At 54.2% G+C, this 12,760-nt stretch overlaps 1 protein-coding gene and 1 long non-coding RNA gene across 11 annotated transcripts in view; one reads left to right on the top strand and one right to left on the bottom strand.

The window, feature by feature from the left end:
• Window positions 1-817: 817 nt before the first annotated feature.
• LOC140634426 (uncharacterized) lies at window positions 818-3,961 on the bottom strand. Its single transcript, XR_012031935.1, has 3 exons — window positions 3,144-3,961; window positions 2,484-2,678; window positions 818-901 (listed from the first exon to the last, which is right to left on the bottom strand). It is a non-coding gene; the product is annotated as an uncharacterized lncRNA (long non-coding RNA).
• A 1,438-nt stretch (window positions 3,962-5,399) lies between these two features.
• VPS13D (vacuolar protein sorting 13 homolog D) overlaps window positions 5,400-12,760 on the top strand; it is a 236,859-nt gene continuing 229,498 nt past the window's right edge. For all 10 annotated transcript variants that reach the window (XM_072828308.1, XM_072828307.1, XM_072828306.1 and 7 more), the window contains exons 1-2: window positions 5,400-5,506; window positions 8,214-8,386. In XM_072828308.1, coding sequence (XP_072684409.1) covers window positions 8,290-8,386 — 97 coding nt within the window. In that variant the 5' untranslated portion in view covers window positions 5,400-5,506; window positions 8,214-8,289. The remainder of the gene's footprint in view (window positions 5,507-8,213; window positions 8,387-12,760) is intronic.

The raw sequence follows: 12,760 nt of genomic DNA, 5'->3' as shown, positions 1-12,760 counted from the left end.
ACCTACGAGGCCCATCGCGGGTGCTCAGGGCAGTGTGGGGTGGGGGGCAGCTCCAGGAGTACAGGGGGGCCCGGGGCACAGCCTGGGGGGCCAGTGCTGGACGTGACCCTAGACCTGTTTCTGAGACTGGAGCCCTTTTCCAGAACGAAAAGTGGGGAGGAGGTTGCAGGCAGAGAGACTTCAGGAGAAGGTGGGGGGGCGGGGAGGGGGGAGCCTGGCTGGCCTTGAAATCACCAAGCCAACCCCCGGGTCAGGGTGGCCGCCTGGGCGCTGCCCTCTTCTGGGTGATTCCCTGGACCTCTCGCCCTCGGCCCTGCCTCCGCCCTCTCCATCCCCAGAGCAGGGCTCCGCAAACTCGAGCTGGGAGGGGAGAGCCGCTCGGATGCCCCTTGAGCTTCTATATTTCCTCTCCATTATTGCCCGAGGAGACAGGCGAGGTACCCACCACCCTGCCCCGCAGAGGAGGGCGCCGGGCAGGGCCCGAGGCGTGGTACTTCTCCAAGTCCAGCTGGGAGGACAGCCTGCCCGGGGAGGCTCCCGATAACCAGCTCCTTAGAACTGCACAACAGAGCCACAGGGTCCGGGGTTAAAGGGCAAGCACTCTCTCCCCTCCCCCCTCCCTCCTCCCTCCCTCCCTTCCCCTCCCTCCTGCTCCCTCCCTCTCCCCCTCCCTCCCTCTCCCTCCCTACCTCCTCCACCCTCTCTCCCTTCCCACTCCCTTCCCCTCCCTCCCTCTCCCTCCCCCCTCTCTCCCTCCCTCCCCTGGACTCCTCTGAGGCAGAGCTGAGAGGCTGCCCCGGGGCAAAGCTAACAGGAAGCCAGGGACTGTGTTCTAGCTTCGCCAGGAACCCGCAGTGTGGACCTGAACCTCCGTGTCCCATCTGGAGCTCAGACCTTGCACCTGTAAGCCAAGAGGGCGGGCGTCTGAGCTGTCCCCAGCTGTCCTGAGCTGTCTGGGCCTGCGCTGCCTGATACGGCACCGGCACCGGGGGCCCTGGCCACCGTTGAGCACCGAGCGCAGCCAGTGCTACCCGAGGCGCGTGAAGTACATCTCAGGGCAGGATGCGGATTTTGAAGACCCAGCACAAAACAGATATAAAATATCTCATCAATCATTTTTGCATTGATGGCATATTGACATAACATTTTGCAGTGTCAGCTAGATAAAATATTAACATTAACTTTACCTGTTTCTTTTCACGCTAACGTGGATACTAGAACATTTGGAATTAGTATGTGATTCGCACTATATTCCTATCAGACAGTTAAATACCTTCACAATTTGATGAAATGAGTTTGTAATTACAATTGCAACCCCGCACCCCCACCCTGCCTGGGGGGCCTGAGTGGCTCAGCTGGTTGAGCATCTGACTGGATTTCAGCTCTGGTTGTGACCTTGGGGTAATGAGATTGAGCAGCCTCTGCACTGGGCATAGATTCTCTCTCCCTCCCCCTGTGCTTTCTCTCTAAAAAGAAAAAAAAATTGCAACACCTCCCCCCACCCCTGAGATCCCTACCTCCCCTCTGGGACTCTTAAAGCCCTTATCACTTGTTACGATATCTTATAATTTACATCTCTGTTACATTTATTGCTTACGGTCTGCTCCTCTTGCTAGAACATAAGCTCCAGTGAGGCAGGGGTTTGCTATTTTGCTTAGTCATGTGGCGCCAAGTACATAGAATAGTGCCAGGCTCATAGTAGGTGCTCAATAAAAGGTGAACGAGTGAATGAATGTAGGCATAGGAAGTATGGGGGGGGTTCCATTGTCACCAAATCTTCCAATTTTTCTAGAAAGGCCCCAAATACAGATTCTCATGTATTATCTCCAGCTTTTAAAAATATTTTAACAATTTATTTTGGAGGGAGTGCAAGCAGGGGAGAGAGGGAGAGGGAGAGAGGATCTCAAGCAGACTCCCTTAACTCCCACTTAGAGCCCATGTGTGGCTTGATCCAACCCCTAGAAAATGAGCTGAGGCAAAATCAAGAGTCCGACACCCAACTGACCGAGTCACCCAGGCACCCCAATCTCCAGCCTTTTAAATGTTGTAATTCTAATTCTGTTACAGCAAGGTGTGGGCCAAAGGAAACATTTCTGTAGTGTCCAGTCCTCTCTGGTCTAGAGGATTCTGGGGGCTGATGCACACTAGGCCAGATGAGAAAGGGCCTGATGGAGGGAGTCCTGAGGAGGCCCCTCAAATCTAGCCTGCCCCAGAAAACTTGCCCCTTGTGGGCCAAGGTGCATCTAAGGGTCCAGCGTGGGTGGCGATTAAGGGACATCCCCCACCTCGTGTGCCCCTCACCAGTGGGGTGTCCGTGGCCAGTAGATGCTCCCATGCTGTGACCGCTGCATCTACCGTGGCTCAATCCTGGGAGTGAATCCTGAATCGGGCTCCCAACTCAGTGAGGAGCCTGCTTATCCCTCTCCCCTCCCCCCTGCTCATGCCCTCTCTCTCTCCCTCTAATTAAACAACAAAAAAAAAACCTTTAAAGTTTTTAACTGCTATGAATAAAGCTGCTGTGAACATTCCTGTACGTCTTTGCAGACACATGTGATTCCATTTCTCTCGGGTAGATATTTAGTAGGAGGATGGCTGTCTGGTCCATGCGCCTTCCGAGGGATTCCAAAGTGAGGGCCCAAAGACTTTTCAGTAGTACTAGTTGATTGGTGTCCTGGCATCTGCATTTTTAAAAAATATTTTATTTATTATTTATTCAAGATAGACAGAGAGAGAGAGAGAGAGTCAGAGGGAGAAGCAGGCTCCATGCCGGGAGCCCGATGTGGGACTCAATCCTAGGACCCGGGATCACGCCCTGGGCCAAAGGCAGGCGCCAAACCGCTGACTTACCCAGGGACCCCCTGGCATCTGCATTTTTAATAAACTCCCCAGGTACAGCTGAGGGTTCCTGTGCTAGAAGATCTGGACTCAGATCCTTTCGCTCTAATGGGCTGCTTCCCTTCTGCCTCCCATCTGCAGAGTCTGAGGTTTCACACCCAAACCTCATTCCCCGAGGGGACCTGGCGTTGAGATTCTGATAGGCGGTTCCCACCCCTGAGGAGCTCAGGCCTTGCCAGGAATGTTCAGCCCGCAGTCGCCTTCATTAGCTCAGCGTTATGAGGGTTGATAATTATGATGGTTAATACCCTACTGCAACCTTGCCATCAAGCCTCCTGCATCTTCTGACTTTTATGAGCTGAGGTCTTCCTGTCCTTGTGGGGCTGATGCAAGATGAAGGGTTCATTTGTTCATTTATTCCTTCGTTCACCTACAGCACCTCTAACCGGGCCTTTTCTGTGCGAGGCAATATCTCGATGCTAGAGAGGCATTTGTGGAAGGGAAAATCAGTGCTTTCAGGGTGCAGAAAGGTGATGATAAGTAGGAACAAGATAATTTCAAGTACCATTAAGTCCTGTATATGAGGAAATACAACAGGGTGATGGTTGAAGGGAACCTTAGGTAAGATAGCGGGGAAATGCTCTGGGAGGTGGAATCCAGCTATAGGACCCTCTGGCTATAGGACCCTCTGGCTATAGGACCATCCAGCTATAGGACCATCTGAGGGGGCCCCCCGCAGCCTGCAGCCGCTGGAGGAAGACTGGGAGCGCTTCAGCTGTGGCTGGTTTGTATGGAGAAGTGCCGCACGTGTAAAGGGCACGCTAAATTTCAAAAACTTACTATAAAAAATCCCCCTAAAATACCGCATGATTTCTTTTTCTTTTTTTTTTTTTCCTGTCGGCTTCCAGGTTGATATGGTCATATTCTGGACATACTGAATTATGTGAAGTACATGATTTTCCCTTTTTTTCTTTTAAAAAATGTACGAAGTAGTAAATTAAAAACTACGATGTGGCTTGTCTGTGTGGCTTGGACAGCAGATGTGGGGGGAAGGCATCCTAAGGAGAGAGACTGGGGGACGGACGGGGTCCTGGGGCAGAACCGAGGGATTGGGGGGAGCAGGGGCCCGGAGGAGGACGGGGGCCGGGGCCCGAGGAGGACTGGGGGCGGGGCCCGAGGAGGACCGGGGGCGGGGCCCGAGGAGGACCGGGGGCGGGGCCCGAGGAGGATTGGAGGACGGGGGTGGGAGGAGGACTGCGGGGCGGGGGGCGGGAGGAGGATTGGGGGCGGGGCCCGAGGAGGACTGGGGGCGGGGCCCGAGGAGGACCGGGGGAGGGGCCCGGAGGCGGACTGGGGGCGGGGCCCGAGGAGGACCGGGGGCGGGGCCCGAGGAGGACTGGGGGCGGGGCCCGAGGAGGACCGGGGGAGGGGCCCGGAGGCGGACTGGGGGCGGGGCCCGAGGAGGACCGGGGGCGGGGCCCGAGGAGGACCGGGGGCGGGGCCCGAGGAGGACTGGAGGACGGGGGGTGGGAGGAGGACTGCGGGGCGGGGGGCGGGAGGAGGATCGGGGGGCGGGGCCCGAGGAGGATGGGGGGCGGGGCCCGAGGAGGACTGGGGGCGGGGCCCGAGGAGGACCGGGGGCGGGGCCCGAGGAGGACTGGAGGACGGGGGGTGGGAGGAGGACTGCGGGGCGGGGGGCGGGAGGAGGATCGGGGGGCGGGGCCCGAGGAGGATTGGGGGGCGGGGCCCGAGGAGGACCGGGGGCGGGGCCCGGAGGCGGACTGGGGGCGGGGCCCGAGGAGGACCGGGAGCGGGGCCCGAGCAGGATTGGAGGGCGGGGGGCGGGAGAAGGACCGGGGGGCGGGGCCCGAGGAGGATCGGGGGCGGGGCCCGAGGAGGACTGGCAGACGCGGGAATGGACCAGCGCGGTAGGAGCCTGGGGGTCGGCTCTCCAAGGGCTGGGTTTAATTCAGGTGTAAGCGGAGCTGCTTTAAGCAAGGAAGTGGCTCGGGCTCGGGAGTTGTAGCCGAGCCCTGGGCGCCGACCCCCGCGGATTCCGGCGCCTGCTCCCCTGCCGGCCTCGGCCCCCTGCCCCCTCCCCGGGCTCCCTGCGCCCTCCCTCTCCACCCCCCCAGCAGGCTCCCCGTTCCAGTCTCCCTCCTCCCGCCCCGCCCCTCCCTCCGTCCCCCGCCCCCATCTCCCACTCTCCCCTCCCCCCAGCCAGGCTCTCCCTGCCCCTCCATTCCCCGCCCCCGTCTCCCCTCCAGCCCCGTCTCCCCCTTCTCTCCCCCCCCATCTAGGCTCTCCCGGGCCCTCCGTCTCCCCCCTCCCGCCCCCCACCCTAGTCTCCCTCCCCCGGTCTCCGGCCCCCGGCCCCCCAGCCCCCACTGCCCCGCCCCCGGCTCCCCCCTCCCGCCCCCCCGGGCTCCCCCCTCCGCTGCCCGCCCCCCCCCCCCCGCCTCCGGGGGTCCGGCTGCAGCTGAGCCTCGGCGAGCGGCTGCGGGCGGCAGGGGGCGCCTCCTCGACGACTCGGCGCTCGGCTGGGCAGGCGCCGGCGCGTCGGCCGCTCGATTGGTCGGGTCTGGGCGGGCCGGACGCCGCGGGCCAGCGCCATTGAGGAGCCGGGAGGGGCAGCGCCGCGCAGGGCCGGGCTCGGCCGGGACGGCGGCAGGTACGGGGGCGGGGGGCGCGGGGGGGCGGGGGCGGGGGCGGCCCAGCGCCCGCTGTGTGTCGGCCCCGCCGCGGGAGCGCGCCCGGGACCTGGGACCCGGGACCCGGTGCCGGCCTCCCGCCGCCCAGCTCCTCGGGGCCCCGCCGGCCCCGCACGGCCCCGGCCCCGGCCCCGGCCCCGGCCCCGGGGTGCGAGGGCTCAGCCGCGACCCCGCGAGCCCCGCACGGGCGCCGGGCCGCCCCCCGAGGGTCCTCAGCGCCCGCCGGCTCGGGGCCCGCGCTCGGGGGCGGCGACCTCGGGCCTCCAGCCGCCCGTCCCCGCGCCCCGGGGTCACGGCCGGGCCGAAGCCCTCCCCGGGGCGGGACCCGGCGCCGCGCCCCCCGGCCTCCACCTGCGAGGCGGGGCCCGGTTCCCGGGAGCCCGAGGGCCGCGACCCCCCGCGCCCCCTGACCCCCGACCCCGACCCCTGACCCCGCGCCGGCTCCCCCCGCGCTCGGGCCCGCGGAGCTGCGCCTCCCGGGGCCTCTGTCGGCCCGGCCCAAGGTCGCGCGGCCGCCCCCAGCGGTCAGGGGTCGGGGGTCGGGGGTCGGGGGAGGCCCCGGAGCGCTTGGCGGCCCGCCTCGCCGGGCTGGGGCCCTGCCCGACCCCGCAGCCCCGGGGGATCCGCTCGCCTCGCTGCGCTGCTACAGCCTCGGGAGCCCCACCCTCGGGGCCGGGACCGCGCTCGGGGCGACGCCGGCGGCTGGCGGGGGCGCTTGGGGCCGGTGCTCCCCGATCTCCGCGCCGACCTGTTGAAGGTCTCGGGCACAAATGTCTCTCACCAGGCCGCTAAACACATCTTTTTTTTTTTTATTTTAAAGATTTATCTATTTACTTATTAATGAGAGACACAGAGAGAGGCAGAAGCAGGCTCCATGCAGGGAGCCCGACGCGGGACTCGATCCCGGGACCCCGGGGTCACGCCCTGGGCCGAAGGCAGGCGCCAAACCGCTGAGCCACCCAGGGATCCCCCCATCTTATTTATTTATTCATTTATTTTTTTAATAATTTGTTCTTGTCATCTCTCCTCTGAACAAATGTGTCCAGTGATCTCTAGCACATCCTTTGTTTTACGCAAAATAGGGCTTAAGAAGACGTTTGGAAAGAAATGAGTGTTTCATCAAATGCTGTTTATTTACCTCTTTTCACTGTCACCGACGGCGGAATGAAGATCTTGCTGCAAGTGCAAGACACTGTTGACAAATACAAATACAAATAGTCGGCCTTTCCTGGAGGTTCAGCTGAGCTTACAGGGTTGGGGCACCTACAGTCATGTTGGCTCAGTGCTTGAGCGACTGCCCTTGGCCCAGGGCGTCACCCCGGGGTCCTGGGATGGAGTCCCACGTCGGGCTCCCTGCTTGGCACCTGCTTCTCCCTCTGCCTGCGTCTCTGTCTCTCTCTCTGTGTCTCTCATGAATAATAAATAAAATTTAAAAAAGAAAAAAAGGATCTAAAACTCTTCCAGGGCCTTGTGTTTTGGGTCTTTGTGAGGAGGTATCATTTGGGATACGTGTGTCTTCTGGCACACACATGAATCCCTGGGCTTGGGGCAGCGTGTCTGGAAAGGATCCTGAAAGCGCTGGTTCCAAGTGGGACGTGTGCCAGAGCAAATTTGGAGTGTCCAGCGTGGTGGGCTGGTGTCTGAGGTGCTTGGCTCCGAGCAGGACTTGGAACTCACCGTTCCAATTGGGATCTACACGCTAGCCAAGCGATTTCAGAACTCGTTTAAACTTTCGTGTCTCAAGTTCCCTCGTGTTAACTTTTTGTAGTAGTAAAAGTAATCGGTGTATTTTTTGCGATGCTAACACACACAGTTTTCTCCTAGGTTGTAGTAATGTCGTACTGACTGTAAATACTGTAGCTGGAACCAGAGGATTTCTTGTATTTGTATTAGTAAGATAGTTCGTTATATCAGCATCATCTGGTGCCTGGGTACCTGTAATGCAGTTCCAGAACATTTAAGAACAGTGATAAACCACTGCCTCCTCCCTCTCATTTATGTTACTTTAGGAATGCTCTTGATAAACAAACTTGCAAAACTGAATTAGGGAAGGCTTAAAGAGGATCATTGCAGACTGTGAAGTTCATTGAAATCTCTTAAGGCATTTTTGTCTTAATGGGTTAAGAACCCTTGACAGGGTTCTTTCTTTTCCTGTCTGTCTTTGGACAGGGTTTTTTTTAACTTTGGCGCTGTTGACATTTGGGCTGGATGATTCTTTGCTGTGGGGGAGCTATCTTGTGCATCATAGGATGTTTAGCTGTTTCCATGGTCTTTATTCTCAAGATACCAATAGCAACCTCCCAAAAAATGTGTCTAGACATTGCCCAATTACACTTGGATGAGAACCTCTGAGCAGGACAGTCTAGTCCCAAGGTGAATTACTAAAGGCAGGCAGTTTAATGATCCGTTACATCAAAAAGATAGACAGCTTGGAATTATAGGTATTTTTTGGTAAATTTGTAAGTGACTGTTCCTTGTAGCTGTGTCAGAATGTAGACGTGTTGGTTTGATTCTCTGCTAACGGGGCATCTTGCAGTGCTCTTTACCCCCATCTTTTCTAAATCTGCTTTGCATTCGTCCATCTATAGGGAAGGTCAGGTAGGAGATCAGCTTAGAAAATCACCTGGTTTTTCTCTTGACTTCCTTTTTTTTCTTTCTCTTTCATAGATTCTTCTATGACCATGAGAGAGAGAAATAAAGAATGATCCATGATTTCTAAACACCTTGTCTTGAGGATATAGTCATGTTGGAAGGTCTTGTAGCCTGGGTTCTCAATACTTATCTGGGAAAATACGTCAACAACCTGAACACTGACCAGCTCTCTGTTGCGCTTCTGAAAGGCAAGTACACGTATTTCTTTTTGGTAAAGTATGCCACTGCACATGACATTTTTTTCTTTCTCTTTTTTTAAAATATTTGTTTTGTTATACTAAGAATAATAAAATATAATGCCCAGATGGCTTTGTACTAAATATGTGTAAAAGGAAGTATGTTCTCCCTCATGACACTGATTATTATTACAGGATAACTTAAGTATGTAGTTGTATTGCTGTAGCTTTTAGGGAACTATTAAATATTAAAAAAAAAGACTATACTGCTGCTGATTGTGCTTTATCGCAGTTAATTTTTTAGCTGTATTTTTTAAAAGATATTTATTTATTTATTTATTTATTTATTTATTTATTTATTTATTTATTTATTTATGAGAATACACAGAGAGGAGAAAGAGAAGCAGAGACACAGGCAGGGGGAAAAGCAGGCGCCATGCAAGGAGCCCGACATGGGACTGGATCCCGGGGCTCCAGGATCAGGCCCTGGGCCAAAGGCGGGGCTAAACTGCTTGAGCCACCCAGGCTGCCCTAATTTTTTAGCTTTATGAAGCTTTATGGATGTGGCCATGATGTAATGACAGTGACATTGGCTTCAAATCCTGTTATGTTACTTATTAGCCATGTGAACAAGCCATTGAAATTCTGAGCCTCAGTTTCTTTAGAAAAAGCATGTAGTATACCTCTTCAGAGTTGCTGTAAGACTCAAATGGAGCAAATGGAATGACATTTAAAGTTTCTGTCCTGCTGCTGGTTTATAATAGACATCAAGTCAAAGTTTTAAACTATGTTACTATAGGGTCTTCAAAAGAATAACATTTGAGAGATTTTAGCCTTTATGGGCCTGTCTTTGGTAAATGCTTATACATGGTTTAATGCAGTGCAGGAAACTGGTGTGAGGTTTGGAAAACTGCTTTTTCTACCCCCTTCTTTTTTAAATTTCTCTTTATTCACAATGGAACACTCAAACAAATCTGGAGAAAGGAGATAAAGTCAGTCTGCAAGCATGTAGCATCACAGTAAGTGGAAAGGAGATCTCAAGTATGGCAGAAAGCTCACCTTCCTGGGGATATGGATTTTGGCAGGTGGCCCAGGACAGGTTAGTGGGGATGGCAGCGGCACAGATTGTGGGAGAGTCTGAGAATAGGGTGCCAGTAGCTCACTTGTCAGAAGTGTTGTTTCTAGGTTTTTCCTGACCCACCTAAAGCAGTGAAAGGATCGTGGCAGCCATAGGCTATAGGGAGCTCTGCAGTCGCCCCTCCCACTCTCTTTCATTGGAGACAGAAGTAGGCTTTTTCTTCATCTCTAGCTTCTGTCCTGACCTTTTTGTCCCATCCTTAGAAGGGAGCTGCTAAGTGCAAGATGGAAGTGACCAATCTGTCAGGGAAGAGGATGTGTTCAAAGTACAAGAGTAGTGTCCAGTGTCATCTCTTTGGTCATTTACTGAAGTTCTCCTACATGCTGTGGAGCTCACTAGGTTGTACAGGACAGGTAACAGGGCCTAGAAAGAGAATTGCAAATCATAACCTTGTTCATAAAAGAGATAGCTCTTTTAAGACTAATATGGTAAGAGGATGTTTGCCGAAGAAATGAATAAAATTTGTGGTATCTGCTGTATCATGGATTCTGTACTAGTAACGGATCTCCGTTTTAGGATATCTCTCGTAATGGCAACTGTGTGTGTCTCTCTGATGCTTCAAAGTGCTTTTCTGTGCTTCCTGTTTAAAAAATATTTTCTGTGCAGAATAGAAAAATAATTTTTCTTTCATAACCGGTATTAGTGTGGTGTCCCTTCCTTATGGATTTAAATCACCCCACAATGCTTGGCTAGGAAAGTGTTGGGGCATTGCAGTTATAGTTGAAGCATATTTGGAGGCAGAGGGTACTGTATAGGAATAAGAATATTATTTCAATCCATCTGCAGATATTTAGTGTCTGAGATGCTTTGGGAGATGCCAAGGAGATGGAGACAGTGGTCAAGAGTATGAGTTTTGTAGTAGGCTATGTCTGTGTGTGTGTTTTTTTTTTTTAGAGAGAGAGAAAGTGGTGGGTGGGGGGTGTGCAAAGGGAGAGGGAGAGAGAGAATCTTAAGCAGGCTCTACAACCAGCGCAGAGCCTGACTTGGGCTCGATCTCATGACCCTGAGATCATGACCTGAGCCCAAATCAAGAGTCAGACGCTTAATTGACTGAGCTGCCCAGGTGCCAGCCAGACTGGTTTTGAATCCCATTTCCTCCATTTACCAGTAACTTGGGTAAATTACTCCAGTCCTTCATAAATTCTCAAATTCTTTCTGTAGCATCTTTCTGTAGGAGGAGAGAATATTAACTGTCTCATAAGGTTCTGCGGACTAGACACGCTAATGCGGGTCAGAGAGCTTAGAGCTGCTCGGGGTGTAGAGGGCGCCTCGGTCAGTGTTAGTTACCATCATCTGCCGTTTTCATGATCGTCAGCATGTGATTGGCTTGGGCTGGACTTCAGGGCTGGATTGGGTGCACATATGGAAAGTGATTAACAATGCAAAATAGCACACGAGTCGTGGAAGGAGAGAGAACATGTCTACGATTTTATTTGTTCCGTCTCTCAGCAGACACCACTAAGCACCTGCTTAGGGTATGGCTGTGTGTGTTACGGATAATACAAAAAGGGGGGACAGTAGAAGACCCCTCGTAACAGCTGCTCGTAACCATGAGCAAGTTACTGAAGCCTCCTCTTCACCCCGGTCCCTCTTGCCGCCTGAGATCAGAGAGGCGTGGCACAAACTCTAGTGCTGCCCCTTACTATCAGCTCTGCGCTGTTTTTTTAAAAAAAGATTGTATGTATTTATTTGACATGGTGGGGGGAGCACAAGCAGGGGGAGCTGCAGAGGGAGAGTGAGAGGGAGAAGCAGGCTCCCCACTGAGCCGGGAGCCCAGAAGGCAGATGCTTAACCGAGCCACCCAGATGCCCCAGCTCTGGTATTTAAGCATACGGCTTACCTGTGCACCTGATTTCCCTCACCTCAGAATGGAGAAGATAATGGTATTTCCTCATATTGTTGTGAAGATCAAATGAGATGATGGACACGAAGCTCTTGGCTCCAGTAGGATCTCCCATGCTGTTCCTGTTGCCCCACATCCACCGCCGTAGGCCCTGCCCTCGGAGACCTGTTAATTCGTCGGCAGTACAAGGCAGCGTACGCTGTTGCTCTAGAGCCGCAGGCACGGTGCGCCAGGGTGCCAAGGGGGGCCGACCTTCACCCTGTTGGGAGGATGCCGGGAAGGCCATTCCGGAGGTGGTAGCGCAGGATCCTGGCAGGCGGCCCGGGGTGGGTCACCACATTCCAGGTAGAGTGAGGCTTGTGAGCACAGGCAGGAGGCAGAAAACTCGCAGGGCGTGTTTGGGATGGTTTGGGGCCAGGAGGTAGCAGCTGCCAGTGTCACGCCAGGAACTTTGAACCTTGGGCAATAGGCCTATCTTATATATGGGGCCCAGTGCTTAGGTCCCCCCACCGTTTTGTTCCTTATCCACTCTGCACCTCAGGCTGACTTTTTAAGTGACACAGGGGCGCGGGAAGGGAGTTAGTTGTCAGTGCTGACCAAAAAGCCACCAGCCTCCAGATTTACCCTGGTTCTAGGGACTCGCCTTCTTGCTCAGCTCAGCTGAGGAGTTTGTGGATAAGACATCCAGGAATAAGCCCGCACGTCATCTGCCTGGAAAGGAGCGAAGAGCACTGTACCTACTGTGGGTCCCTGGAGGGACCTTTCCCAGCAGGGCAGTTGTGGGTGCATATTTGAATGGGTGGGGAATCTGAGAGCCTTCCCTCCAGAACCGCTGAGCGCTGCTGCTGTTTTTGCCCGATTCCTTTGTTTTGGCAGCGGGGCTGCCCTCTTCTCATTGTTTCCCTGGGGTCTTCTCCTTCCTAGACCACTTCTTTTGCTCTCTGCACTTCAGCTTTAATTTTTCCTGGCATGTATTGCCTACCATTCCTTCCACTTCCCCAAGATGTACAGCAGCCAAGGAATCCCAGTGCCAGCCGCCTTTGTGACAGATTTGGGTATTGAAAAATAGGGCAAATGATTCAAATTGCAAATGATGCTCTTCAAAAGAAGAAACTATGTGCTTTCTCCTTTTAAGTCAGTTTCAACTGTTGAGGAACATGTTTCATGTTTCCCCCCTACTTATGATCATTGCTCCCCAAATGTGGAAATAGAGTTGTTTCTGGGCTCTCTGGGGTTATTAACTTCTCCTTTTGGTTCGTCTTAAGCTATGTGGGGACACATGTTCCTGCAGAAGTCTACAACGTGAGCTGGTTGCATTTGCTTAGCATCTGCCAAGCTGCTAGATCTGAATACTTTAGAAGCCAGTTACCCACAAATCTTGAACAGTCATTTAAAGGAAAAAAAT

Source organism: Canis lupus, chromosome 5 (genome assembly GCF_048164855.1).
Source record: "Canis lupus baileyi chromosome 5, mCanLup2.hap1, whole genome shotgun sequence".
Lineage (NCBI taxonomy): Eukaryota > Metazoa > Chordata > Mammalia > Carnivora > Canidae > Canis > Canis lupus.
The sequence above is the reverse complement of the archived record's forward strand: the minus strand, read 5'-3'. Positions and strand labels throughout refer to the sequence as shown.